This window comes from Haliotis asinina, chromosome 4 (assembly GCF_037392515.1).
Source record: "Haliotis asinina isolate JCU_RB_2024 chromosome 4, JCU_Hal_asi_v2, whole genome shotgun sequence".
Taxonomy (NCBI): Eukaryota; Metazoa; Mollusca; class Gastropoda; order Lepetellida; family Haliotidae; genus Haliotis; species Haliotis asinina.
The window spans coordinates 10,381,555-10,408,918 of record NC_090283.1 but is presented as its reverse complement, the minus strand read 5'-3'; the positions used below and the strand labels follow the sequence as shown (position 1 = coordinate 10,408,918).

Sequence of the window (27,364 nt, the reverse complement as noted above, 5' to 3'; positions counted from 1 at the left end):
TACGTACACTTCAATCAACTGCTTACGATGAATTTGAAGAGGGATCTATACGGGTCAGGCCAAAAACAGAGTGTAACTATCTGGTGAGACCACCATTTGCCATGACGCAAGGTGATGTCCGAGCGTGTTCACAAAGGGAAGAGAGTGGTGGTTTGGTCTAGTGGTTATAGCATGTACTCGTCATGCCAAACACCTACGTTCGATTCCCCACATGGGTACAATGTGTAAAGCCTGCTTCTGGTGTCCCCGCCCTGATATTGCTGGAATATTACTAAAATCAGAGTAAAACTTAATTCAAACAAAAGGGAAGACAAAACTGGTAAGCCTTAGATCTCGTAACTTTTCTCGTTGCATTTGCACCTCCTATGTTACAGTATGCCAGGTACAAATGCTACGAGAAAGGTTACGAGATCTTAGGCGATATAGTTTTGTGAAACGGGCCCAAGGATATGAAACGATGTCTTTCCGGAAACGTACACCCTTGATATTATTGTCATATTATATATCATATATTATATTATCAGTTCACCGTTACACTGCCACGCCCATCTCACGCATGCTCTACCAAGGAGAGGCGAAGTTCAGGCCCGTGAAGAAGCATGTCACCCTACCACCCCAAGTTCACGACCTTGAGTAACGCATGCGTTGCTAAAGAGTGATTATGGAGTCATCAAAGCTGTCCAGATGAAACCTAGACTCAGCTGCAATAGGCTTATTGTCCCAGTCATGGATTCTGCATATCAGACTGATTTAGACGAACCTGGCTGGAGGCAAAGTTGGGTGTATCATGAAGGTAAGAGTCTACATTATGTTAATGAATTACAAGTGATTCCAAACTGACATTGAACTTCCAGGTACATCGTGCTCAGTCACCTCCGATTGTACGAGACAGTGTTACAAGAAGAATGAGTAACTTGTCTCCATTTCTCCCAGTGTGACTTCAGATTCATGTCCGTGAATATCAGCGGTAGAATTTAACTTCAGCAACCCATGCTTGTCTCCGTGTGAAGACCCGGGTTCGAATTGATCTTTAGTAACCCATGCTTGTCGTAAGACGCGACTAAAGGGATCGGGTGGTCAGACTCGCTGACTTCATTGACACATACCGTCGTATCCCAGTTGCGCAGATCGATGCTCATGCTGTTGATCACTTGACTGTCTGGTCCGGACTCGATTATTTTCAGACCGCCGCCATTTGACTGGAGTTTTGCTTAGTGCGGCGTAAAAGTAAACTCCCTCAGTTTTGGTTGTCATCGGTTGCACAGAGATGACAGAAGAGATCATGACAAATGTTTTATTCACATATCAATAATCTTTATGTACAAGGTTATCACAGGCGCTCAAGTGTAAATAAATATATCTGGTAAATGGCGTGTCAAATGTCAAGAATCAATATACAAAAAAGGAACAGTCGTGTAGAAAAGTAACGGGAACAGGTTAAAGAAGCACTCGTAAAATAATCACTAACCTGCACCTCTCTCTCCACACGGCTGATGGAAACAGGATATGGCGTTGGGGGAATACGCTCTAGTGTCGCAAGGCTCAATAACATCGAAAATCGAAAGGCGTACTCGCGAAAATCGTTTCGTCGCATCTGACGACAAGTGAATCGTTGTCGAACATAAACGTTCTGTCTGGAACACAGATTAACGTTACCATTCGTTACCACACGTTCCATTCCGTAGTCACCAAGGAGTGTTCGGCTTGTTCAGGAAAGCAGAGGAGGGTCAATAATGAAATGTTACAACACATTCGTCCCCACTCGCCCTTTTCCGTAATCTCCAAGTATCTTTTTCGGCTTGTTCCGGACTAATACGCGAGGGTCACAAATGAAACGTTACAAACGTATTCGTTACTACTTGCCCCTTTCGTAACTCTAAGAATTTTCGGCTTGTCCCTTAGTAACCACTTGGTCACGAAAGCGTGACAAGCGAATCTTGTGTACTGACGATCAAAAGAAAGTATACACATGAAAGTTGACCACCTTAACAAAACTGATCAAAATTATGGCTCCGTTGAAAACAGTCGCCCAAACACAGAAGACGTATACCAGCTCTGGTACGCATACCAAACACACCGCCAGGGAGCCTGTTCTTGGTCGTCTTACTACAGCCACTACGAAACATGGGCGTAACCTGTATTAGGATCTTGTCAAACAAATTATCTAAACTCTCAATAGTTTGAACTGAGAGATACACGAAATTTTGTATCAGTGATGCTTACAAATGCAGAAGAAGGGGAGTACAAGCTGTGTCGACATATGATGACACCCTGTGCTGACAGTTACTGGTTCGATGAAGGATTAATACGATGTAGGTCTCGGGGTAACGACATTCCCGCTTGGGTTGAACGTGGAATGGATCGCAACTCATATCACTCGATGTCGTAACAAGTTAATGTCCTCCATCATTTGTCAAAATTCGCTTTTCCGTAACCTGCATTCAACTGGTCTCGGAACCATGTGTTGGTCAAACATGGTCGCCAAAACGAGAACAGTATTATTTGACACTGGCTATTTAATCTCAGAAATCATATTTTTCTATCTTCGCGGCTTTGTTCTTGGTCCATTATCCAATGTAGACAATACATGTGTATTTCAACATATTTCTCATTTTCATCTTTCCGGTTCAACGACTAAGACGAGGTCATTCACGTACATGTACAACCCCTTCTTGTGCGGCGAAAACTGGATATTTCATAATCCTGCTTGTAAGTCGATACAATCAAGGTATAAGACAAGTTAGCGACAAGCCGAACGGGGATAAATGAACTTACAGGCACTTCGGGACACATTAAGGACCCGTGGGAGCGAAGATCGGGGTGTCGTGTGATGTCAGTCATTTCGTCTTGGGAGCTAGGGTCATCAGTTATACACGCGTACTACTGGGAGGTCATCAATTTTATATATACTGAAGGTAAAATTCGAAGCAACGCTAAATGTTTAGTCATATCATAAAAAATCTACATCGTTGTTCAACTCCTGAATGCAATTTATCATACGCCCAATATGTTACCTTAACATTTAAGCACATGTTTTGCACGTGCATTTCTCAGCATGCTCGTGCACGACACAAATGGACAGGTGGTGTCTGATTCGTGAAAACGCGGTATTGAGCACATAGTTTTGAGAGCTGCGTTCGTGGTGAAATGCCGCGAAATCGGATGTCTGAAGCTCAAAAATGGCAAATTGTTGGCATGAGAAACGGTGGAATGTCTTTGAGACAGATAGCGAACCGTATGAATGTTTCTCATAGCTTTGTCAGTAGACTCTTTAAGAAATATCGCCAGACGGGCGAGGTCAAGGTCAGACCAGGTCAAGGTCGTCCACGAAAGACGTCTGCAAGGGATGATCGCCTGTTGCTACAGATGGCACGTGAAAACCCCTTCCACTCCACTAATCAGTAGCGTCAGAGGTGGCAGCATGCAACTGGCGTTAACGTTTCACGGGAACTGGTCAATAAACGTTTACTCCGTGGGGGTTTAAAATCATGCAGGCCTGTGAAACGGCCCAGATTGACTGATCGTCACAAACATCAACGTTTGTTATGGACTCAGCAACGTCAACGCTGGAATTTAAGCACATGGCGTATGGTAATATGGTCCGATGAATCCAGGTTCAATCTCGACGTTAGTGACGGGCGTCGCCGAATTAGACGTGGCAACAGAGACGAACTTAACCCACGATATGTTGTGCCTACAGTAGCTTGGAGTGGTGGATCAGTGATGGTGTGGGCAGCCTTTACCTATGACGCCAAGGTTGATATCAAAGTTGTCCAAGGGACAATGAATGCTGCAAAATACGGTCGTGACATCATTGAAAACACCGTCGTTCCATTCATACACGCTTTTCCAAATGTTGCCCACATTTACCAAGATGACAATGCTCGTCCTCATGGGGCTTGGCTTGTTCAGGACCTTAAACAACAACATGGCCCTGATTCTACGGATTGGCCAAGTCGGAGTCCAGTTTTGAATCCAATTGAACATGTCTGGGACGCTATTGGGAGGCGTATTTGTCGTCGTGATCAACCATTTAACAATCTCAGAGAGCTCTCTGATGCAATTGTGTACGAATGGAATCACCTTCCTGTGCCTTTCCTGAGGAACCTGGTACTGTCTATGTGACGTCGTTGTCAAGAGGTGATTAACAGTCATGGCGGATACACCCATGATTGAAGATTCTGCATAACTTTTGACGCAATTAATGACGTCATTCTGCTTCTTTGAATGCCATAGAATGTTTCCCGAACACTTACTGTACAATATTGCATGGACTTTTCTTCAATGAATTGACAAACATTTTTCAGGTAACATTTCAGTGATTTGACACACCTGTAAAGAAACTGCTGTTGTTCAGTAAACTGAAAGAAATGAACATTTCCTTCCTTATGTTGTCATTGTCTATACCTCTTCCTCTGTATATGTCAAATTTATAGATGTGAGAAACCATAACACTTGCATGGAATCGAATTTATCTAAATTAAAGATCGTGAAATATTGGTGTTGCTTCAGATTTTACCTTCAGTTTATAAATTATGGTTATAAATATGGGAGTGGGTAGGGGCATTCATTTTGTACACATTTCTCCATAAAACAATCATCCTCATCTCACAGCATTAAATTATGAACAGCCCCTTATATATATTTTCCACTGCTCGTCCTTTCTGAAACCTGTAAGAAACCATTTCGATTCTTTGGGACACTGTTCTGTTCACACGAGTCTGATTCCAATCATTCAAAGGCCATGTTGCTGCTGTTCTGAGTGAAATGTTACGGTGTGTTCCCCTCACTACACAGAATGTTATACGAGTCAACCTGCCTTAGTAATTAGTAATATTAGTAATATTATTATTATTAATCTCATTAGTAATATACGGATGTTGAAACATCACCCCGATGTAACCCGGATGTTGAATCAACACTTAATAATACTTGGATGGATGTCAAGCCAAATCGAAATACTGAAAAAAGCTCGTATCAAGGGTAATATTAAGGCATTTACGCTATAACCGCAAATGTAGTGTATGTGAAAGAAGTGCATACTACAACTGCGCATTGTAGATTTCCAAATAACTTGGCACTTAGGGGCAGTTCTACTGGTCCCCGTTTTAGTACTGGCTTTGAGTAGGTCACACTGATTATGTCCTGACGTTAGCTTGATGGCGTTTAGGTGTAGGGGAGACAACCTCCTTGCCGACGATGGTCATGCTGTTCCTGTCGTTGTAGGCCGAGGTGCGGTGGCGGTTGTGAAGCGACTTGAGATCACCAACAACGTTACCCATCTGATTTCTCGACCTGTTCTCCAAACGAACAGGTCCAGCGATTAGCCCGTCCGAGAGGCTTATCTGCTCGCGGTGGAAAGTTCTTGAGACTGTAGGGTGATGTTTTCTCACCGGCCCAACATGTTTTGGGACAGGCGAGTGGCTTTGGGGCTGATACTGAGTAAATCGAATTGGAGGAAGTATCTGTGACTTCTTCCCGTCCAGACTCTCAAGGCTTGCAGAAAGATGGCCGTTTAGAGTCGGTCTCGCCTCGCTGACCGTCTCGGTATCTGTCACACGTTCTTTGTATCGTTCAATCAGTTTCTCTTGAGCTGTGATTTTGGTTTTCATCTTTGTAATCTCCTCTTCCTGCATACTGAGTTGTGTTCCCTTCTTCCTGACGTCGATTTTCAAGTCATTTAACTGTTTCCTCATTACTGTCATGATGGCCGCCTGCCAGACAGCTGCTCCCGACGCCATTTTGGATTTCTTCGTCTCCCGTTCAATATCTTCTTGAGATCTGATATCTTTTTCTTTTGTTAAGTTTTCTACTTTAGCAGTTTCCCGCTGCAATAAATCCCCGTATCTAGAAATCTCCCGCCTCATCTGGTGTAAATTTTCATCATTCTTTACTGCAAAGTCTTTAAAGGCCCGTAATAATGACGGCGTATCTTGTTCTTCTGGTGCATATCCAAGATGGAGCAGCATCAACTCTCTCTCTTCTAACAACGCTTCATATTTCTGCTTCACCTCTAACAACTCTTTATATTTCGACACAAACACTTCCAAGTCTTCAACCAAAAATGCAAACTCATTTTCACTCAGCACCATCAGTTCTCGTTCACTCTCGCGAGGTTTTAATGTCACGACATCGTTGATCATATTGTGAATTGTCGTCATCGTGGCCTTAAGCTGTTCAACTTGCTCGCCCGATCTCTGGATTGCTGAAGTATTCGCGGTGTTGTATTTAATCTGTATGCTCATGCTGTCTCGGTGCTTTTCCTGCATCTCGTGCAGTTGGCGCTCGATCACGCGCTTCTCTGTCCTCGCTTTCACGTGCGCATCCTGGGCATCCTGCACGCATTTCTCGAGGTGCTTGATCTTATCAAAGGCTGACTTGCGAGCCTGTTCGAACTCTTGTGCTTCGTTGAGCTGAAGTTGTTTGGTTTCCATCCATTTTTCCTTTTCTTTCGTGTCCCTTTTCCACACGTACTTCATTGTCTCGCTCTGAATCTGGAACGAGTTGAGAAACGATGTAAATGTTTTTCACAATGATATAATTTTATTCCATGGTGTCTAATTCAGTCCAAGGTTTAACAATTACTTTTCTGTCATGGTACCTCTGACGAAACTTTGTGTGGTAAAGTATAATTCAACCCCATCAAAACCTGATTTTGTCACTCACAGTCTCAAAACATTCTACTACAGGCCACGTCAGAACGAAGTAACGGCTAATCAGAAAACGACTTTCTCGAGTCTTATGTCACTATGTTGTATTTGTCACACAGACGGTACCTTTTCTAGAATGTACGCTTCAAGCTGTTTCCTCTCAACGTCCTTGAGACCACGAGTCACCACCGGAAGTCGTTTGCTGAGGTCACTAAGGTCAAGGCCATCCCTCCGAGACTCTGAAGCAAAGAACATGTAGACACGTGAGTATTCTGTATATGAGCTCTGTTCTGTGCACATCAATATGAACTACGTGTTTTCTGTTAATAAAAGTAATCCGAAAGTGATTGAGTTGGGCTTTATACATTCTACCTGTTTGGGGAATCGCACCGGGGCTTTGGGCGTGTCGAATGGACGCTTTAACCACTGGGCTATCCCACGTGATTTGAAAGAAAACGTAAATTACTTAATCGATGAACGAACACGACTTGAGTTATACTGTAGCGGTAGAATTTTCTAAAATCTTCACCGACTTAGTTCAAATCTGAAATGCATGTTAATCATAACATATAAAAACACACATATCTTTGCAAAAATCTAGACTCATAAATCTTAAATCTTTTAAACCAGATATTTTCCAAACACGGCTTCGAAGCCCTGTGGTTTGTTAAGGCTGGGTGGTAATGAAGCCTTGAATTGTGGGCGATGTTGAACTGTTTTCCAGTACTACAAACATTTTTCAACAAAACAATGGTATATTAATACCGACAAGACAAAGGGATACAGTAATAACATGTCACTGATGCTATGAAGCAATTAACTCCTTGCCCACCTCAGTCGAGCCACGTATCTTGTAATGCTGTGTATCTCCCCTATTCCTGCATGTGCACCAATCAGCCAGACTCCCTATAAACCTTCATACCCTATTCCTGCATGTGCACCCCTCAGCCAGACTCCCTCCAGCCTTCATACCCTATTCCTGCATGTGCACCCCTCAGCCAGACTCCCTCCAGCCTTCATACCCTATTCCTGCATGTGCACCCCTCAGCCAGGCTCCCTCCAGGATTCATACCCTATTCCTGCATGTGCACACCTCAGCCAGACTCCCTCCAGCCTTCATACCCTATTCCTGCATGTGCACCCCTCAGCCAGGCTCCCTCCAGCCTTCATACCCTATTCCTGCATGTGCACCCCTCAGCCAGATTCCATCCAGCCTTCATACCCTATTCCTGCATGTGCACCCCTCAGCCAGACTCCCTCCAGCCTCCATACCCTACTCCAGTGAGACCTACACTTTGGCACAGTTGAATGAACGATTGTTCGGAGACCGGAAGTACGGTGGTTGATCCTACCCGTTTTCATAATTTGTTGTCATGCACATCAGTTTGTGAGAGGGAGACAGCAACTCAACACGTTACGTTAAAGACCATCGAACCCGGGGTTCGGGCGTGATGAGCCTATGCTATTCCATTAGGCTGTTCACCCAGTAAGGAGTATCGGGTTGTCTGGCTTGCTGATCTCGCTCACGTCTGTGATCCTGCAATTGCTTTCTATCGTGGGTTAGACTGATCCAGAAGGATTCTTTCATGATAAAAATACCGAATCTCTACCCACCCGAATTCATTATGGACACCCACCCTGCAGGCTGTCCGTGTATCTTCCATACATCCACTTGTATCAGATTTACCTACCTTCCTCTCTGAGAAAGTCAGAAAGAAACAGGTGCCCAGTAAGGTGAAGGACATCGCAGAATTTCTCGTAGGCTTGAGCTCCTCGCAGCGGCAATATATCCAGTAGGAGTCGCACCTTATCCTGGCGTTCAGGCGCTGCCTGCCAAGTAAATTATGGCCATGCTATGAGTTTGTGACGTCAACGTACCCCTTAACACGCACTGATTGAATCTTATCTGGTGTATCCATATTGTGTTCATGTACAGGACAATTTGAGTGAGGTGTCTACTGATCCTCCTGCTTGCGTGACAGTGAGGGTCGAGGCAACACACTCAAAACCGTACCCTAAAATCTGGGGCATAACGACCTGTACTCCGTGTAGTAACATACTCATAATGCGTTAACATTGTTTACGTCGAAAGTGGAATATACTGCACACCTTGCAGGTGCTTGTTTGTTTATGGCGATGATTGTAGTATAGCGCCACACGCAGCAATATTTCAGCTATATGACGGCGGTCTGAAAATAGTCAAGTCTGGTCTAGTAATTGCCATTATGAGCATCGATCTACACAGTTGGGATACGAGGCCATGTGCCATGAAACTAAACAAGACTGACATTCAATGCCCATTAACCGCCTCTTACGACAAGCAGGGCTTGCTGCAGGCCATTTCTAGCCTGGGTCTTTACTGGCCACCTAAAAAAAACAATTAACATTCGACAGCCAGAGACATCTATAATGTAAGTAATTATTGTACTTACAAATGTACTAAACTCTCAAAGTAAAGCAGTGTTATGTATGCTTTGTCACATTTTTCATTCAGAGATTAATATGATAGATTTGTAAATATAGCATTACAAAAAGTACGGGATATTTACAAGATTGATAACATGCAGATGATGAAGCCAAGGAGGAAACAGACGATGAAGAGAAGTTAAGGGAACGTGTAACAATTTATTCCATGGCTTTGAAAATGTTTCATCTGTAAGGGTGTATACTAGTATTACTTATTCCCATATGCATTGACACTGGCTAGTGCCATGCTCACAAAATGGAATATCCTCAAAATATTTCGACTGGTATATATTAATGATAAGGCACATGCTTGTGGTGCCCTTTTGGCAGTCCACAAACTAATGACAGGACACAATGTTTTCTCAGAGCTGCTATCGAGTGACATTTCAGTCAGAATAGAGTCTGGGCCACACAGTGGTCGCCATGGCGTGCACAGATCCGTGCCGTCGGGGTCACTTGACAGGCATGGCACACGCCTGACCACCCGACACATTAAGTCGCCTCGTACGACCAACTTAGGTCGCTGGGGACCAGTCTAATGCTCAATACCCACGGGGTCAGTTTCCTGCGCAGTCATGCTATAGTCTCATTCTGGACGTGTTTCTGTTTTGGGACTAGGTTCTGTCTGAACAAGTCATTGAATGCGAGACCTTTGTTGACTGGCTAGCTTCACATGATGAATATAGATCTACATGTTATAGCAAGCCAGCATTTTTTTTCATTCACTGCACAGACCTGAGTTTTACTGATGACAGACGAACAGACACTGCATTACGATACCTGAGTTTTACTGAAGACAGACGGACAGACACTGCATTACGATACCCGAGTTTTACTGATGACAGACGGACAGACACTGCATGACGATAGCTGAGCTTTACTGATGACAGACAGACACTGCATGACGATACCTGAGCTTTACTGATGACAGACGGACAGACAGACAGACACATATATTGGGAAACCTCCGCGCAAGATGTAAGGATATTTAGAAGGTAATACGCAGTGTCACATTTCTCTCATTTATCAATCGTTTGCAGCCCACTACATATAAGGAAAGACACTCAGCTGATTCAATGAGGTGGGTGCATTCGACATGCTGTTGTCTGACAGTCTCCATACTACGAATACAGTTGCTGCTATTTTGGATCATACAGAAAGTAAGTGTTAAAGAATATCCGATCTTCAGAGAAAAATCACTTTGGTCTGAAGGGGAAATAGCTTTGAAATTATATGGATTATTCCAAATCATTCATGACACCAGGTGTTCGCGGGAGAGTAAGCATCTCTTTCATCCGCATTTACATGTAGTGTAGTGCTCATATATCACCATCCCATGATATCAGGCAGCATTCTCAATATTTCTCATGATGAAAACTGATCGTGTCTCAACATGTAATATGAAAGTATTGCATCAAAATTTGTCACGTTTTGCGATGTATGTCTGTTCATGGACTTATTGTAGATGCTAGTTGCTCTCTGTAGAAGGTAACAATTGCAAGCGTGAATGCCAGAGTTGATTCTAATATCAGCCTATTGTGGGGTGACTAGAGACAGGCACCCATACATCATTGTAGATTATATTCAGACTACGATTTGAGTCAAACCGTGGACTGATGAGCTGCCCCATTTGGTTTTGAGCTTGATTCACATTACATGACGGTGAAAATAGCCGTCCTATCAGATTAACTTGTGAGCAAGATGAAGAGAGATTGTTACGTCACTTCCGGAAAGAAGCCCTGGTTACCAATGGGTCAGATATGTATCAGAACAGACTGGAAAACATCCGCATTTGTTTTCATCACGTGGTCTTGTTTCCATCACAACCGACAATATCGTTGTAACATTACTTTAAGCCACATTGTATCAAGCAATATTGCAGCTATTCGCGACTGGAAATTCAAATTATTTCCCGTGAAATGAACATAGAATAAAAGTGATGACAAATATCTCTATAACGTCAGTAGATTATCGCAATAAACGGTGAAAGACTGGCATTCAGAATGTAAAATATTCTTTTCTTTCTTTCAAATACGCTAAAATTAAATGGTTAGAAACTTCAGAAATTGTTTGAACAGGGTTATGAAAGCTTCCTTTAATTATGAACTAGATTTCTAAGTCGGTGAATAGTGGTCAAAGTTTCAAAATAAACAATGACCCTTTCTAAAGCCCAGCACTCCAGTAATGGACAAGCATTGTCGGGAGCTAACAAGTACAGTGTACACCGACGAGTGAGATCAAGAGGCAGCGGAAACAAGGCGCTGTTAGGAGATTACGCCCTGACAACCACCGACTCACGCTAGCGTGATTTACTTGACTAAATATCAATATCCCAACACAACCGGTCGATCCAATCGATCGGAGCACGTTGTCAACGGAAGACTTTAGTCAATTACGAACAAGATAAATTATGCTGGTGTGATTTCTGCAATAGAAAGACGACAGCAGGTTGTAGCACTTTGGGAGGTATTCTTTGAATTTGCAAAGATATTTTGAAGACACCATCTGTTGACACAACGTTGACATTTCCCTGGTCAGTCGAAATGTCACTGAGATAAAACCAGACCCATGCTGTGTCCTGAGTTCCAAGCGATGTGAGGTCACCTGAGCTTTTAGATTTATTCTGTCATCAGGTCAAATCCAAGATCTGTCACAATCATAATCACTGCAAATCTCGTTGAATGTGTTTGTTTTCTCTGTGAAACGAAACCCGTATCGGTCTCTCTCAGCCTCGATAACTGTGTACTCTGGGCTGGTGTTTCATGTTTGGCATCAACGCAGCATGCACAGAAAGCCACCCTGCCTCTCTCTGCGTGGATATTTGTCGAATCCTGCACAAACACCCGAGGGACCTGTGATGGCACAGTGAGTATAGAGGGTGCGTGGATCTACAGGATTCTCCACTGACACTTGGGGCTGTGGTCTCGACGGTGTACGGAACTTTCCCCACAGGAACTTACCCCTCCACAAATTTTGGTTAAAACGTTTCGCCCAAGTCCCTAGTTCGATTTCCTATAAGAGTACAATGTGCCAAGCACATTTCTGGTGTCCCCCCGCGTGATATTGCTGCAGTATTGCTAAAAGCGGCGTAAAACTAAATTCACTAACTCCGCCGAGACGTCTGCGTTCTAAATAATTCGTCTTCATTTCTTTATTCCCACGACTGGGAAACACTTTTACTGGCTTTGAACCGTTTAATTGTGGCACACAGAACTGACTGTGTGTATTTTTTGCCTCAGTTATTTTCGTTTTCACGATGCCGAAATTACACGTGTTTGTCTGAATGCTCCGCAGAATGGTTAAGTTACTTAAGAAGCCCTCATTCTAATTGGCTGATTACAGAGTTAGATCCAAGGCAGAGAGGTGCCGCTTTGATGTAGTGGCTGGGATTGTGAAGGTATTGGGGTCGTACCACACTGATATAATGCAAGGCCGCGGACACGTCAGGTTTCCCAGGGGCGGTAGGATAACTTTAAAGCTCCTGCTCGTGACACTGAAGACCTGGGTTCGATTCCCTACAAGGGAGTTCACTTCCCCGTCACGACATTGCTGAATATTACGACCATCACTCATACATGTTTCAAAGATGCGCTGATCCCAGCCCTCCTACTCCTTAATCCAGGAAAGAATGAATAGAATCTTTATCACGGCGACATCACCAGTATCAAGATCAACTTTGGGTTAGCCTCCTACCCCAGGACACAAACTATATTTACAACACAAGCATATATTGCACTCCTTGTGTTCGAAAACGAGTCATCCTCGCTTGTTTACTGTTTATTGAAACATGTAAGACTTAATATCAGTGTTCCTGTTCTTTGAGAAGAAATTAACCCAAAAGAAATCAACAGAAAAAGTATAACATTGAAAAAGACAAGAAAACAGCCGAAATCACACCAACAAGAAAGAAAAAGAACGCACTAAAAAAAACCCATGCACTGGCTGACCCTGCTATTTCCGAAATATCCAATAAATTAGAACGTATCGAAACTATGCATCTGTGTAAATCAAGAGTAACTGTATCGAGGTGTAATTTACAAGTGTTTCTTGAGACGACAGACTGCGCGGATACGGTCGCCAGTGGCGGTGCCATGTCGTTTTATGATCAATAAATAACCAGACGTTTTTGCTCTCTTGAAATACTTTTTTCCTATAAGTTTCACAACTACGAGATTTTCCTTCCGCGACCGGCGACTTGGCGAGATGCGTAGAAATTACTTACTCAGCTGTAGGAATTACTTATCAACGGCTGGGCTTATCTCTCAATAACTTTCCGCGGGTGATGCGACCGTTGTGATTGGTGAACGTCTGACTCCGACGATGCGAACTCACTTTATCGGTGGCTATATATCATATTCACTTAAAAATGATTGGACATGAATTATGAAACTTCTCCCACATTTTTTCAAACATGCCTTTTAAATTTTTTTACATTAGACAACGGAAATACAAGACTCTACTCAGCTTAATGCTGCTCACAAACAACATTTGGTTTTCTTGCATACGTTGTTAATGACGAAAGCATTTAACGATGTGTCAAAAAAAAAACCCCGTGTAGACATATAAACGCATATACACGTATAGGAGTAACGAGATAATTTTGGATTAGATATAGTGATTACTTTTTTGAAACAGCTGGTAACGCTCGCTGACTTGTTGATTTTTATCTTCAAATCCCTACGTTGTGGATAGGTGCACTCAGTTTCGATCACTGGTTCACATTCAGTCATTAATGGATTACCGTCACATAGCTTGAATGTTGCAAAATATTGATTCATCTTCAACTAAGTCATATATTTTGTTTACTAAACACATATGCTGAAAAATAGGTTCACTGTTAACCGTACGCAATGATTTTGAATACCTTTTGTTATAAGTCTACGTCTACCGTCCCAACAATTAATAACACTTGTAACCACACTGTGTATTAGTGATCGAAATTTGGCTGTTAAATGAGTTGAATTTATGACACGTGCAAAGTTACAGATGAAAAGCTAAACGTTATTCGCGGCGAAAACAATCGACATCATCACGGAACGCTCTGAAACGAACAAGCCTAAAAGCGCAGGTTCTTAGGCGACATTGCAGAAACTTGTGTGGAGTGTTTAGAAACAAACAGTGCGGTGTAAAATCTGTAATACGGCTGATGATGTAATCGCCGGGTAAATCGACAACGTCGGTGTGCTGGCCAAGAGGAGAGCCACTGGTTTAAATGAAAAATCTGCTAAACAGGTAAATATTAATAAAAGGATAGATTTCAAGACCAAGAGAATACATATCTCAATTATTTGTGATTTCTCGGTTATAAGGCAAAATGTTCAGTGTTTGACAGCAAGTACTTAGTACTCAGATCTCACATTTTGTAGCTTAATAATACACAGCTATGTCCGTACTTGAAGAATTATGTTTCATGTTGTCAGAAGGACGACTCAGGCATGCACTGTGTATTGAACAAACAGTTTAACGTTTTATATGTTACTGTTATCAATCACGAACCGTATAAATACAAAAGTGTTTCACTGTCTGATGTGAAAGGTGCTTGCTCAATAACGTCTTTTTGTGTGACATATTATTCCCAGCTCAACATACTCCAAGCAGTATGTTACGTGTCTGTATTGGTATTAAACTGTGGCATTCCTATCTCATTTCTCTAAACATTGAGCACTGAAAATTTTATATCCTGAAAGCACAAAACAAATAATTAAAGACGCCGATTCTTTGTTCCATTTCGAAAGCAGACTACATTTTTTGAGACAACGATAACAACAGCTATTACGAAAAGAGGCCACATACAAAGTCATAGTGAGTTATGCGAGAACATTAATGTAAACGGTACCGTTGTCCGGGCTGGCGGGCAGGCGCGCTGACTATAAACATTTACAAACTGTTTTCATTTCCCTCTAACATGACATTTGTACGAACATGAGTAGTACTAGCTCATAAAATAAAGTGCACTGTGATCTAGAACAAGACACCTGAAACAGCAGTCTGCACATTTAAACTGCGTCATAAAATGGTGGGCCGTGACATGTTTTCTGAGAACCTGCATTTAAATGTTCAATCATATAATAAACTTTAAAGTAACTTTTCTGTAAAGATACTGATCGACTGCATGCTTTCCAACCCATCCCTGCGATGTATATATGTTTGATCTTTGCCTATCCCTTGTAAAGGGTGGAGGTCGAAAGCTGGACCACATACTGGCAAGTTTGGACAATCCCACGGTGTGTTGTACACTCGTCATTGTTACAGGCGATTGTAGCGCAGTGGTTCCTGGGTTCGCTCACAGCACATGTAGGCGAGTTTGTTTCCAACAGGGGAACTTTCTACTGCGCCCGGAACGGTAGCATAGGTGAGTGATTAACGCGTTCACTCGTCACACTAGGGTTCGATTCCTGCGTGGGTATTATGTCTGGTTCCCATGCCGTGGATGGGAACCAGACATAACTGAATTGTCATAACATCATAACTGGATCACTGGATTGTCTGGTCCAGATTCAATTATTTCCAGACTGCCGCTGTATATTTGGAATATTGCTGAGTGCATCATACAACTAAACTCACCCACTGGAAAGTTTACTATACTTTAGTGAAAACTGTTGCTTGATGCACCAGAAATCATATACGGACCATCTGGTATTTGAACCCACGACCAGCTGATCCTCACCTGTCAAGAGATACATCCATGCAGAGAACTCCGGTAATCAATCACCGAAATATAACATACGTAAACTTCAAACAGATTAACTATCAATTCATTGGCACGACTACCTTTTCAGCCACCAGTGCCCGAATGGGACAGTATGTAGGACTGGTTTATGACCTACTCCGTCATGTGACGTGACGCAGCGTATTGACGCACACACGTGAGTCTCCACTCACTCACAACCGGCTTAATTGATTGGATTTTATTAGTTTGTCTTCACAAGAGTAGGTCCCAATCACCCAGGAGCTTTACGGGCGACCTAAGTTAATCAGTGGTCAGACTGTTTTCAGTCGTAAGAATCGACTAACGGGATCGGGTGGTCAGGCTCGCTGACCTGGTTGACATAAGTTATCTGTTCCCAGTTGGGTAGATCGAAGCTCATGCTGTTGACCACTGGATTGTCTGGTCCAGACTCGATTATTTACAAACAGCCGCCATATAGCTGGAATATTGCTGAGTGATGCATATAAAACTGTACTGACTCACTCACCTCATATTCCTGAACGCATTAAATTCAAAACACTGATACACACTTGTCAGGCAGTTCACAACAGACAGAACAGACCCTCCCAGAAAACCCGACCGTATCCTTAAAGGCACCCTTTTTGATCGTTGGCCAAACCAGGAGATTTGGTGTAATGAGTTGTCGTGAAATCTCGTCGTTTGAATGGTGGTTCATGATATCTGTCTCTTGGATGCCTGGGGCAGTGGGTAGCCTAACTGGTAAAGCTTTTCGTCACACTGAAGACCAATGTGTGAAGCCCATTTCTAGTGTCCCTCGTCGTGATATTGCTGGGATACTGATGAAAGCGGTGTAAAACTAAATCCACTCACTCACATATTATCTGGTCAAGGAAAGCCAGTCAGACATTGAAAGCTTGAGGAACGATAACGTCTGCTGGGAGCCAAACTGCGTTTCACAAATAGACAATTACTGAAGAGAACTCTTTAATTCAATGAAGACAATCAAAATTCTCTTCGTTATATGGTATGGGAACCCTGGTGACATTAGACACGAAAAGCTATTCCATGGCATGACGTGAATCTGTTCAATATGTTCAATATCAGTAAAACAATCCACTGAGGGGCTTTCGTGGGCCTTCATGCCACCCAGCTGAGCGTTGTTCAGCCTTGAAAGGGTGGCTGATCCGGCTTATCGTTACGTGATCTCCCGCTATATCAATAATCCGATATTTGGTTCAAATACATGACAGCATGTGACAGAGTCGGAATCGACTGGCTACATGACGACATGGCGACATCGCGCTCACACCTTAGCAACAAGGATCACCGCCAGAAATGAAATGCTCTCAGCCATCGTCAGTACTTCACAGTTCGCAGGTGACGTTTGTCGATGTCGTTAAGCGTAATCTGAAACTGCCACCATCACAGTTCTCCCGCTTCTCGCTCTGTTTCCCGTGGAATTAGTAGGTTCTAGTTACAGAATGCACAAGGGAGATAACTCTACGTTTTTGTTGGTGGATATAGTGCCAGACATGCAGCATTAAAAAGAGGAACATGAGCCCATGCACACACACAGACACAAACACGCACAGACACAGACACACATACACAGACAGACAGACACACACACAGACACACACACACAGACACACATCCCTTCCCTTTTGTCATGACGTTGTTAAATGACCATTGAAAAGTGGGGTGAAAATGAAGTGTGCACACACCTTTTACTCAATAGTGTGCATCCCTTCTTTCTCAAAAAGCTGTATTCGGCCCTAATCATGAACATATTATACGTACCTATGTAAATACGTTCACATGCATCAACCAAGTCAGGAGGACTAAGCTCCTGATCCATCAATCAGCTCTTACAACAAGCAGGCCTTTCACAGCTCTCCGGGAGTACCCACAGGAACCTGCGTGCATTCTAACTCTGTGCTTCGCACAGTGAAGTGACCATTTGGCAGTACGGATATCACAATCCAAGGTTAAAGTAAGGCAGTTACTAATATTTTAAGATCGCTCTTTTGTACAGGGACAAGCTCCATGCTAAGGTATTCCTGGCTCACCCGATGTAAATGCTAAAAGGGTTATGTTTAGTCAAATGAAACCTTATAATATATAAATATCTGTTATTCTCCACACCGACCGCTCGTGTCTGGAAGTTTATCAGTGCCGACTGGTATGTCACATTGAAACCTACAATCCTATATTTTCCAGTCCATTCAAACGTTTATACCCTTGGGTGAACTTGTTTTTTCAACGTTATTCCGTACATTGAAATCTCTGCACAGGCAATAAAAAGTGTGCGTGAGTACGTGCGTGCGTGCGTGCGTGCGTCTGTGGAGAGGTGGGGGAAGGGACGGGAGAGTGGACTTACTAGTTATTAGTTTGCTTAAAACTTTGTCATTAGAATACAGGACAGATTTACATGTATTCCAGCGCGGGAGTGCTTGTCCAACCACCACACTGTCCCATTCAGAGTGTCTGGATAGTGCAGTGTTTAAAACGTTCGCCTGTCTCCCCAAGCATAGTTCGATTCCACACATGGGTTCCGTGTATGAGACGAGCGACCATAGCATCAGTCCTCACACCCTCGTTCGTACTACTCCACCTGCCCCCACATCCACCAATCACACCCCAGCTCATGCAGCAACACACCTACTACTAACCCCTTGAACTAGCCCTACCCAACCACCGATCTATGTAGCTGATCCCTAGAAGGGCGTATCCCACTGGGTGTGTTTGTGTAGGTTATAAGGGAAGGCACGAAGATCTACCCCGCTGTTGTTGGGTGTGAGATCAAAGACAGTAGGGTCGCCTGTGAAGGACTGGGATTTCCTAAAGCTAGGTCTGAGTCTGTTTGTCCCACGCTCAGAGTAAGCACACCCGTAAGCTTTGATTGCCTTTAAGTCGACAGCTGATATCCTGGCAGTTTCACCTTTGACTTATGGATATGTCTTGTAGATATAATCCGTGTTCGATGGTATAAATGGGGGTAAAGTAAACAGAGTTTGACGCAGGGATTTACGTGGGATCAAATGGTGTGACTCGGTAACTGCGGGTCATTGTGCCAGACCTTGGCATTTACTCATGACATCAGTCACAGGATCGTCTAGGTTAAACAACTTACCGTCACCGTTAACAACAAACAACTAAGGACATACTGCGTCTGTTTTCTATCACATTTTCAGCATTTTCGAAAAGACTGTCCGACATCAAGAAGAAACTGGAATTCGTATCCTTGATCAGCGGTTCCTTTCACAAGTAAGGGACATAATTCTGCAGGCAATTTGGAGTGCAACAGCCTTCCTTGTCACGCACGTGTAAACAGGACGGATACCTTTCTGAATGAATCAATTTACGTATGTTATTGAATGTGTAATTTTATCTCAGCACACTGAAGCATTATGGCGTGTCTAGACATGAAACTCGTGACATTCACATCGGTCAAGACAGCCTTGGTGATAATGTTTAGTCAGGGTAATACAACCTCTGTGCGACAACACGTGCTGAATGGGAATTGGCATCAACGGGACACGTGCTCTGTAAATGACCCTGGAATTACAAATTGAAACAACATTCGTCAAGCGACAGTCCATTTTGGGAATTCGCATTTGGGATTGCTTTTGTAGTTGTAGAGTTCTCGTGAAATTTCTTTAGCTGTCCGGAAAGAACCGAGCGTTAAATGTGGCGTAAAACATTTTCACATTCAGCTCAACGGTTAATTTGAGAAATATTTATTGACCTGATTTAGATTGTCATTTATAATCTTGATTTGCCTCTTTCTCATTAGCACATGAGTACTGTTGCAATACACCGTATGTTTTCATCTCGACGCACTTGAAACATGGCCAAAAATCATGCATACGTGATTTATAAAAATGAAATTTTCTTTCCCATACATTTATATCCTTTTCAAACTTTTTAAAGAAAAAATCAGAAGTTGGCCTACATCTGATCTCGTCTACCAAAATCACAAATTTCTCGTGCGTATTTATGTTAAATATTTAATTACGCAAGTAATATATTCTATATGGCTTTATCGGTTCTAGTAATTCAACCTTGACCCTTACGTTATGTTTGAGAAATTGCAAATTAGCATATTAACAGTAACCGCGACGACGATTTCGACATCAACTGACAGCCTGCAATCTCAAGTGTGTCTAAAGGTTCGGGTAGTCAGGCCTGGCTGCTATGTTGATGCAAGGAATTGTATCTCCAAGAGATGGATCGTTGCTCAGTATATCAACCATTGGTTTGACGTCAACATTGCTGAGTGCGATAAGAAGAAACCTCAATGAACACCCAACGGTATCGCTGTGATAAATGCGTTATAGTCGTGTATCCTGGTCCCCAAACCAAAATATTTTGAGACATTGATGAGTGTAGACTGCGAGAGCTGAGACACTGATGAGTATAGACTGTCAGAGCTGAGACAATGATGAGTATAGACTGTCAGAGCTGAGACATTGATGAGTATAGACTGTCAGAGTGCTGGGACATTGATGAGTATAGACTGTCAGATTGCTGAGACATTGATGAGTATAGACTGTCAGAGCTGAGACATTGATGAGTGTAGACTGTCAGAGCTGAGACATTGATGAGTATAGACTGTCAGAGCTGAGACATTGATGAGTGTAGACTGTCAGAGCTGAGACATTGATGAGTGTAGACTGTCAGAGCTGAGACATTGATGAGTATAGACTGTCAGAGCTGAGACATTGATGAGTATAGACTCTCAGAGCTGAGACATTGATGAGTGTAGACTGTCAGAGCTGAGACATTGATGAGTATAGACTGTCAGAGCTGAGACATTGATGAGTGTAGACTGTCAGAGCTGAGACAATGATGAGTATAGACTGTCAGAGCTGAGACATTGATGAGTGTAGCCTGCGAGAGGTGAGACTGAGTTTAGACTGCTTAAAGTGCTAACGGGTAAGATTGGAGTAGAGGTGAATATCATGGTGAATGTATACCCTGCGGTTATTGAGAAACCAGTGCAGAGCCTTCCACTTTCTATTTGACCCAACACTTGTACTGCATATCTATCATCGATACAATCCAGCAGATCCAAGGTCTTCAGTCGATATATGAGCCGTTAAGTGTAATATCGTCGGGAAATCCACTTGACGAGCTCGTCTCACAGTCCGGGTATAAGTGGGCAAGAGCTGGTGTCAGTCTGTGTAACTCTCATGTAATATCAAGTGAGGTAAATAATCGGAGACAGTTTATGTGACAATCTGGCTGTCATGTCCGCCCGCATGTAGACATGGAACACGTGCACGGAAGAATTATGGGTAATAAATTATACTAAATTTATTAGTGATTAAGATAAAGGGCTACACCTATGACTGTTTCACGGTCCGATTGTCGGAGGGCTGGAGTCTGAGCGCGTCGTGGGAAATGGTGAAGTTGGGTTGAGAGGGGTCGAGATAAGTAGTTAGCGGTTGGGACTGGTGTAGAGGGGTGGTGCCAAAATCGGAGCATGGAGTGACGGCATTATTGAAGGGGAGTGGGGAGGGCGGTGGCGGTGGGTGAAAGCATGGATAGTGGAGAGGAAGGTGAGGGTATGGTCAAGACGACGAGGGGGAAGGGAAATCAGTGGGATAGGATGGGATTTCTGTGGGAATCGGGTAGATGGAGGGGGTCACGGTAAGGGGGCGGGGCGTTGCCGGGATCAGTGCAGACAGTGAGGGGTAGGTATAGATAGTGAACCGTTGGCTTAAAACGGGAATAAGGTGCGCAGGCAAGAGGTCTCAATGGGCTGCGAGATTTTTCAACATATCTTAGCTCTGATTCATCGCGTATGTTTGTGATATATCAACTAATATGAATGCATTATATGATCACATATTGTATTACACATGACGTCTAGTTCGTAATGTGTGACAAAATGGCGGGCCTTTGTTGCCATGATATAAATGTCTTCAATGACGAATAGTATCGAACAGTTGATCTGAATCATACTAATCCGAGTGTTTGAGCGGCATTTAGATCTTGGCAACCTGTGAATTTCACAACGTGATAGGGCAACTGCCTGCCCTTCAACAGATGACTGACTGGCCTTATACATGGTGAGATATGTACGGGCATGTTCCACAGACTGACGTGAAAACACGATCATGACTGATATTCCAGCGACGTAGTTAGAGACCGTGAACACGTCGTTACAAAAGATGACGACGTCGTTACCCAGGGAGAAGACGTCGTCGGCATTAACGGTGAAGAGGTCGTTGGAGGAAAGCTCCAACGCGTTAAGAATTCTGCTGCTAGTCTCCAGATCACAGAAATATTCTCACATTACGCTGGCTTCCCATATCAGACAGAATCCAATGCACTGAACCTTTTTGTTTTCAAGTGTCCAAATAACCCAAAGTATCTATCTGACCCGACCACCAGATTTCAGGCCAACCAAAGTCCCTAGTACCAGGTTTGGGGATCGCACATTTCAGGTGGCAGGACGCTCTGGAATCAACTTTCACTCCCGTCATAATCAAACATCAAGGACAAACAATCATACAAGCGAAATAAAACCAACAAAAAACCCAAAAAACAACCAACTACGACCCCATTATAAAACTTAACAACACACACACACACACACACACACACACACACACACACACACACACACACACACACACACACACGAGATCGGTATCCTACTATTATATAAAACATCGATTTATAGAAATACATCTTTAATATTCAAGCAACCCTACACTCATGTGTTTATTTCTTGCTAACTACATTCAGTACGTGTACATGTCTTTCCTATGATATCCATGTACTATTCTAAGCTTCAGGTAAATCAATATCAGATGTAGCAAGATATGATCTATACTACAGACAAACAAATCCGGTTCATTGTTGACAGGGTATATTGCGAGACAGGTGGCGTGAATGAGATGTCATATTCATCCGGGCATGTAATCGGTTCTTATGAAGAACACGCACCTGCGGTACTTTATGATCGCGCTTGGTCATGTCAGTTAACCCGTTTGACTGTCATACTGAGCGGAGCGAGAAACAGCTCAAACCCCTGGGATTACACTGACACTGGGAGATATCAACTTTAATTTCCACGTCCTCTGGCGTCAGACATATTTTATACATCATCAATTGTCCCGAAACACACCCGTCACTATACAAACGATTTAACCTCCATCTATCTCTGATCTTTAACCTCACCTCGTTTAACCAGCCTGCATAACTGCATCATATCACAGCTAAGGATGTAATCTCTCCCAATGTTTAGGTTAAAGTGAATGGGTGAGGAAACAGGGTGCGGTCACAGGGACGATTACGACAAATGGCGATCGCCTCTTGACGAGAGAAACATCAGTGATCTACACTTCTGGGATGAGTCAGTTGGTTGTTCCTACCTACTTATAACCACGCACTTGTGTCTACCCAATCCCCGGTCCATGCTAATCCATACAGGTATGGAGAACACTGAGCGCAATCTGCCTGAACACCATAACATTCCACCGCCCCACACGTAAACAGAATGACAAAAAGCAAGTCCATCATCATAAAAATGATGTACTTTTCCGACTATATCATAAACGTGTGTTTACAAATTGTCATTACATTTTGGTGATACATGGTATGTGCCAATGGAAAGGCATATCATTCACCATGGGTTGCCCCATCAAAAACACTTGCACAGGCAAGTCAATTAAAGAAAAAATCTAGGAATTGCATGATTTGACTGATGGTGCGTTGCTGATAATTCTATGGGTTTGTTTGGTCCAGACAGAATTTTTACTTTACTAAGGTTAGGATATATTTAGAACATGTTTGACTGAGATATTATCACACACTCACTCATTCACTCATTTTGCTTAACACTCGGAGATAGGACTAACCAGCTAGGGTAAACATTTGCTCGTTTCAGTCGTATCCAGGTACCATAACATCAGGTAACATTCGCGGGTACCATAAATAAGCCTTAAGGGTATCATACACCTGTGCACTACCCGGATATAATCATACTTTTATACCATAAAAGATGAATGAGTGAGTGATTATGGCTTTACACCGCTTTAAGCAATATTTTAGGAATTTTTGGGGACACCAGAAATAGGCTTCACACATTTTTCCCATGTGGGGAATCGAACCCAGGTCTTAGGTTACCCCACCTCTACTCCATGCTTGGGTACTATATACGGACACAATATACTGGTACCATACACAGATACCATATTTGGAACTTCATATCCAGGTGCCATACATGATATCATACAAGAGCATAATATCGGCCGATACCCGGGTACCATATACCCTAACATTACACCAAATAACCCGTCACACGTGACTGGATGAACGTGAATATATCAGTCATCAAAATCCAAGGTATATCAAGGTCAGTTTATTGACAACAATAATCAATGGTTAACATCATGAGCACGCACCTGTCGTCACAGGTTGAGCCCACCCGATCCCCGTTTTAGTTCACACTGACAAGCCATTAATCCTCAAGCCAACCATCTTCACTTCTGTAACGTTAATAGGTGTTCTTCCCTGCACAGATTCTATCACAGAACATAATGGCATTGTCGAGCCCCTCCCGCTAAGGGCGTCATATGATATGCATTGTGTCTGTGCTGGCCGCGGGCAGGTCTTTAATATATCTGATTAAAACACAAACACAAACAGAATTGGAATATAAAACAGTCACGCATGCACATTGTTCGCCACAGTGGGGCGAGGCGTGCCCACACATATGTACACGACGACCGTGATGGTGTTGACGTCGTCAATGACATTGTTTTGAAATGTGTTGTTTGGCGGACAAATATATTTACACTACAGTTTAGATACCTGGTTATTTATTCAGACTGGCTTTTATCTGAAGCAGCGGAATACATGAATAACAATCATGTATGTTGTGTATCTCATGTAGGTTTTATCATTATCAAAAATAATACGTGTACTGTTTCCAATATATGTTGTATATGACACGTGGCAGTTTCCAATGTTCAGACAAATACGACATCGTCTACAGAATAACAGTATGATAATCTGAACATTTTACCTGGGGACCTGCACCCTACCTGTCTTACTTAACAACACTTAGTAATGTACAATACCCATAAACCTATAGCTTCCATCATCCTGGGTTGTCTGAGGCATGGTTTGCAGTCAGTGCGCGAAATAGTGTCCAAATTTTAGTAGCCAGTCGGGTTAGCTATGCCTGAAAGTTACATAATAAATCACTAGCCCGAAATGGGAAATTAGACACGGGTTGCTAATTTGATGAACGTTTATATCACTCAGTCTAAACTTTTGTGTGTTATAACTTAACAACTCGGAGAGGGTGATATATGAATGAGTGTTCAGAAACACCAGTACCATGTCCAACTATTTCTCGGACATGCCAACGTGACCGGAAATGGTCCACACTTCCGGTATGTAGCGACAACATCTTCCGTTGTAACGTCCCCATAATGTGCACACCAAGATCACCTAGAGCATTGTTGCCGTAATGATGAAAATACATAAATTATTCCCAAATGCCAGAAACCGTAAACGGCGGCCAGAAGACGAGATGGGTTCCTTCCGTGTCAGGGTCCCATAAGGTGATCCGTTCGGAATACACCATGTTGGCTTTCTGTCGCCTACTCACGGCCATCGTTAATTAACATGACAGTCCATGGCTTTCGCGCACTTCTGGCCCAGAGATCGCCATTACTCGAAACAGGACACACATGACTTACATGCACTTGAACAGATCACCGGAACGGTGCTATTTCGCTCGCATGCTTTGGAGTTGCTGACATCGTATTAATATTAAACAATTTCGACAATTCTGTACATGTTTAACAGGTTGCCAGTGAAATAAAACAGACTCCTGTAACAGTAACATTTGGGGTTAGTTTGAGAGTGTGAGTCTAGTTTTACGCCGCTTTTAACAAAGGGACACCAAAAATGGACGTCACACATTGTACCCAATTTAGGAATCGAACCCGGATCTTCATCGTGAAGGGCGAACGCTTTAACCACTTGGCTACTCTACCGCCCTTCAGTGATAGTATATACCTTGATGGTGGTGTTCAGCTGGCTGGACTGACAGCAATGAAAACCAGAGATTCATCTACAAGTGTGTTGTTCAGAAAGACATTGAAGATGTGTGCGTTGTTCAGATGCACTGAAGATGGGAACACACATACAGGCTGGTTGCACAGATAGCTATTGGTCTATCGCAGGAGCATTGTAAATATGTTAAAAATATGGCGCGGACCGAACCGAAATAAGCATACAAAATCTGAAAATTGAGTCAGGACTAGTATAGAAACTAAGTGAAACAATATATTTTCAGATTATGACTTCTTCTTACCTCGATATCTGCTAGCACAGAGTCAGTAACTAAACCCTGCTCCTTGAGGAGAGTAGCTAGTTGAGGCGTCCAGATGATGTTCCTGACCAGCAGCGACCTGCCCGAGGCCAGGACCTCCTTCTGTCGACTGTTCATGTTCAAGTCAACTACTATCTGTGAGGCTCAGAGAATCGCGGCCATATTGAACTGACTTTGAAGTGCGTTTGTCCAGGGTTGAGGGTCACTATGATGAGAACAGTTCTTAAGTGTTGAACATTATCAAGTCCTGTTTTTTAAAAGAGGTCATTTCCAGTTTTCCGGTTAATGATTTTGTCCTTAATAAATGTCCAAAGTTTCCTTGTGAACGAGCTGTGGTTTCTGTATATGTTCCAAAGGTTCCTGAAATTACAAGAAAATTAAATTCAGAAATGGTGGATTAATAGTATTAAGGAAACGGTAAGTTCGGACAAACTGAATAAAATGTGTCCTGTAAGTCGGAATCCATCTATATAAATCTGCTTATCCATTAACACTTCGCATTACCAACTACGCATCGCCACTGCCGCATTTGATCGAGCAGTCAGTCAATGGAGTTTGTTGCTATTGGGGTTTTTATTGTCAACACTACATTGCTTACTCTATGCTCCCCGTACATAGTCGAGTCTTGACCAGACAATTCAGTGATTGATAACATGATCAACGACCGAATGTCACAGGTAAGGGCAATTCAATGTGTACATAAATATATATTGGTTTTAGTTCAAAGATTGTTGTCTTATTACAATTAAATAAATTTGACAGGTAATAAAAGCCCAAACAAGGTACCGAACGACCACGTTTTCAAATTCTTTACCTCAGAAAAACGGACAGACAATTTATTACCGCCGACCCATGTTTGTAACGTGTAAATCTGGGCTGGGCGTCTCAGCTTAATGGAGTCTTACGTGCCCACACGAATTTTGTTGAGTGTTATTAAACGCCGCCTTCAACACTATTCCATCATGCAGTCTTGAAACAAGTGGGTCTGGACATCACAGTTCGCAAACTGAACCACATGAAAGGGCTGCTGAAGAGCAAATCTAACTAGGATCTTCATGGGCAATGAGCTGGTCTGACCACCCAGTCCCCGTAGTCGGTTCTAACAACAAGCATGGGTTCCAATTTTAATCCGGATCCTCGTTGTTTTAGTAGTATATATATACATGAAGATATAAAAGGGATGTCTATTCTTGACACCTAAAACATATTCGCATC

At 42.9% G+C, this 27,364-nt stretch overlaps 1 protein-coding gene across 1 annotated transcript in view; it reads right to left on the bottom strand.

Annotated features, from left to right (window-relative positions):
• Nucleotides 1–1,282: 1,282 nt before the first annotated feature.
• Nucleotides 1,283–27,364, bottom strand: part of LOC137281252 (uncharacterized) — a 39,265-nt gene continuing 13,183 nt past the window's right edge. The window contains exons 2-5 of the mRNA XM_067812397.1: nucleotides 26,132–26,509; nucleotides 8,342–8,480; nucleotides 6,777–6,889; nucleotides 1,283–6,494 (exon numbers count right to left, since the gene is read on the bottom strand). Of these exons, the coding sequence (XP_067668498.1) occupies nucleotides 5,139–6,494; nucleotides 6,777–6,889; nucleotides 8,342–8,480; nucleotides 26,132–26,266 (1,743 nt within the window). The 5' untranslated portion in view covers nucleotides 26,267–26,509 and the 3' untranslated portion in view covers nucleotides 1,283–5,138. The remainder of the gene's footprint in view (nucleotides 6,495–6,776; nucleotides 6,890–8,341; nucleotides 8,481–26,131; nucleotides 26,510–27,364) is intronic.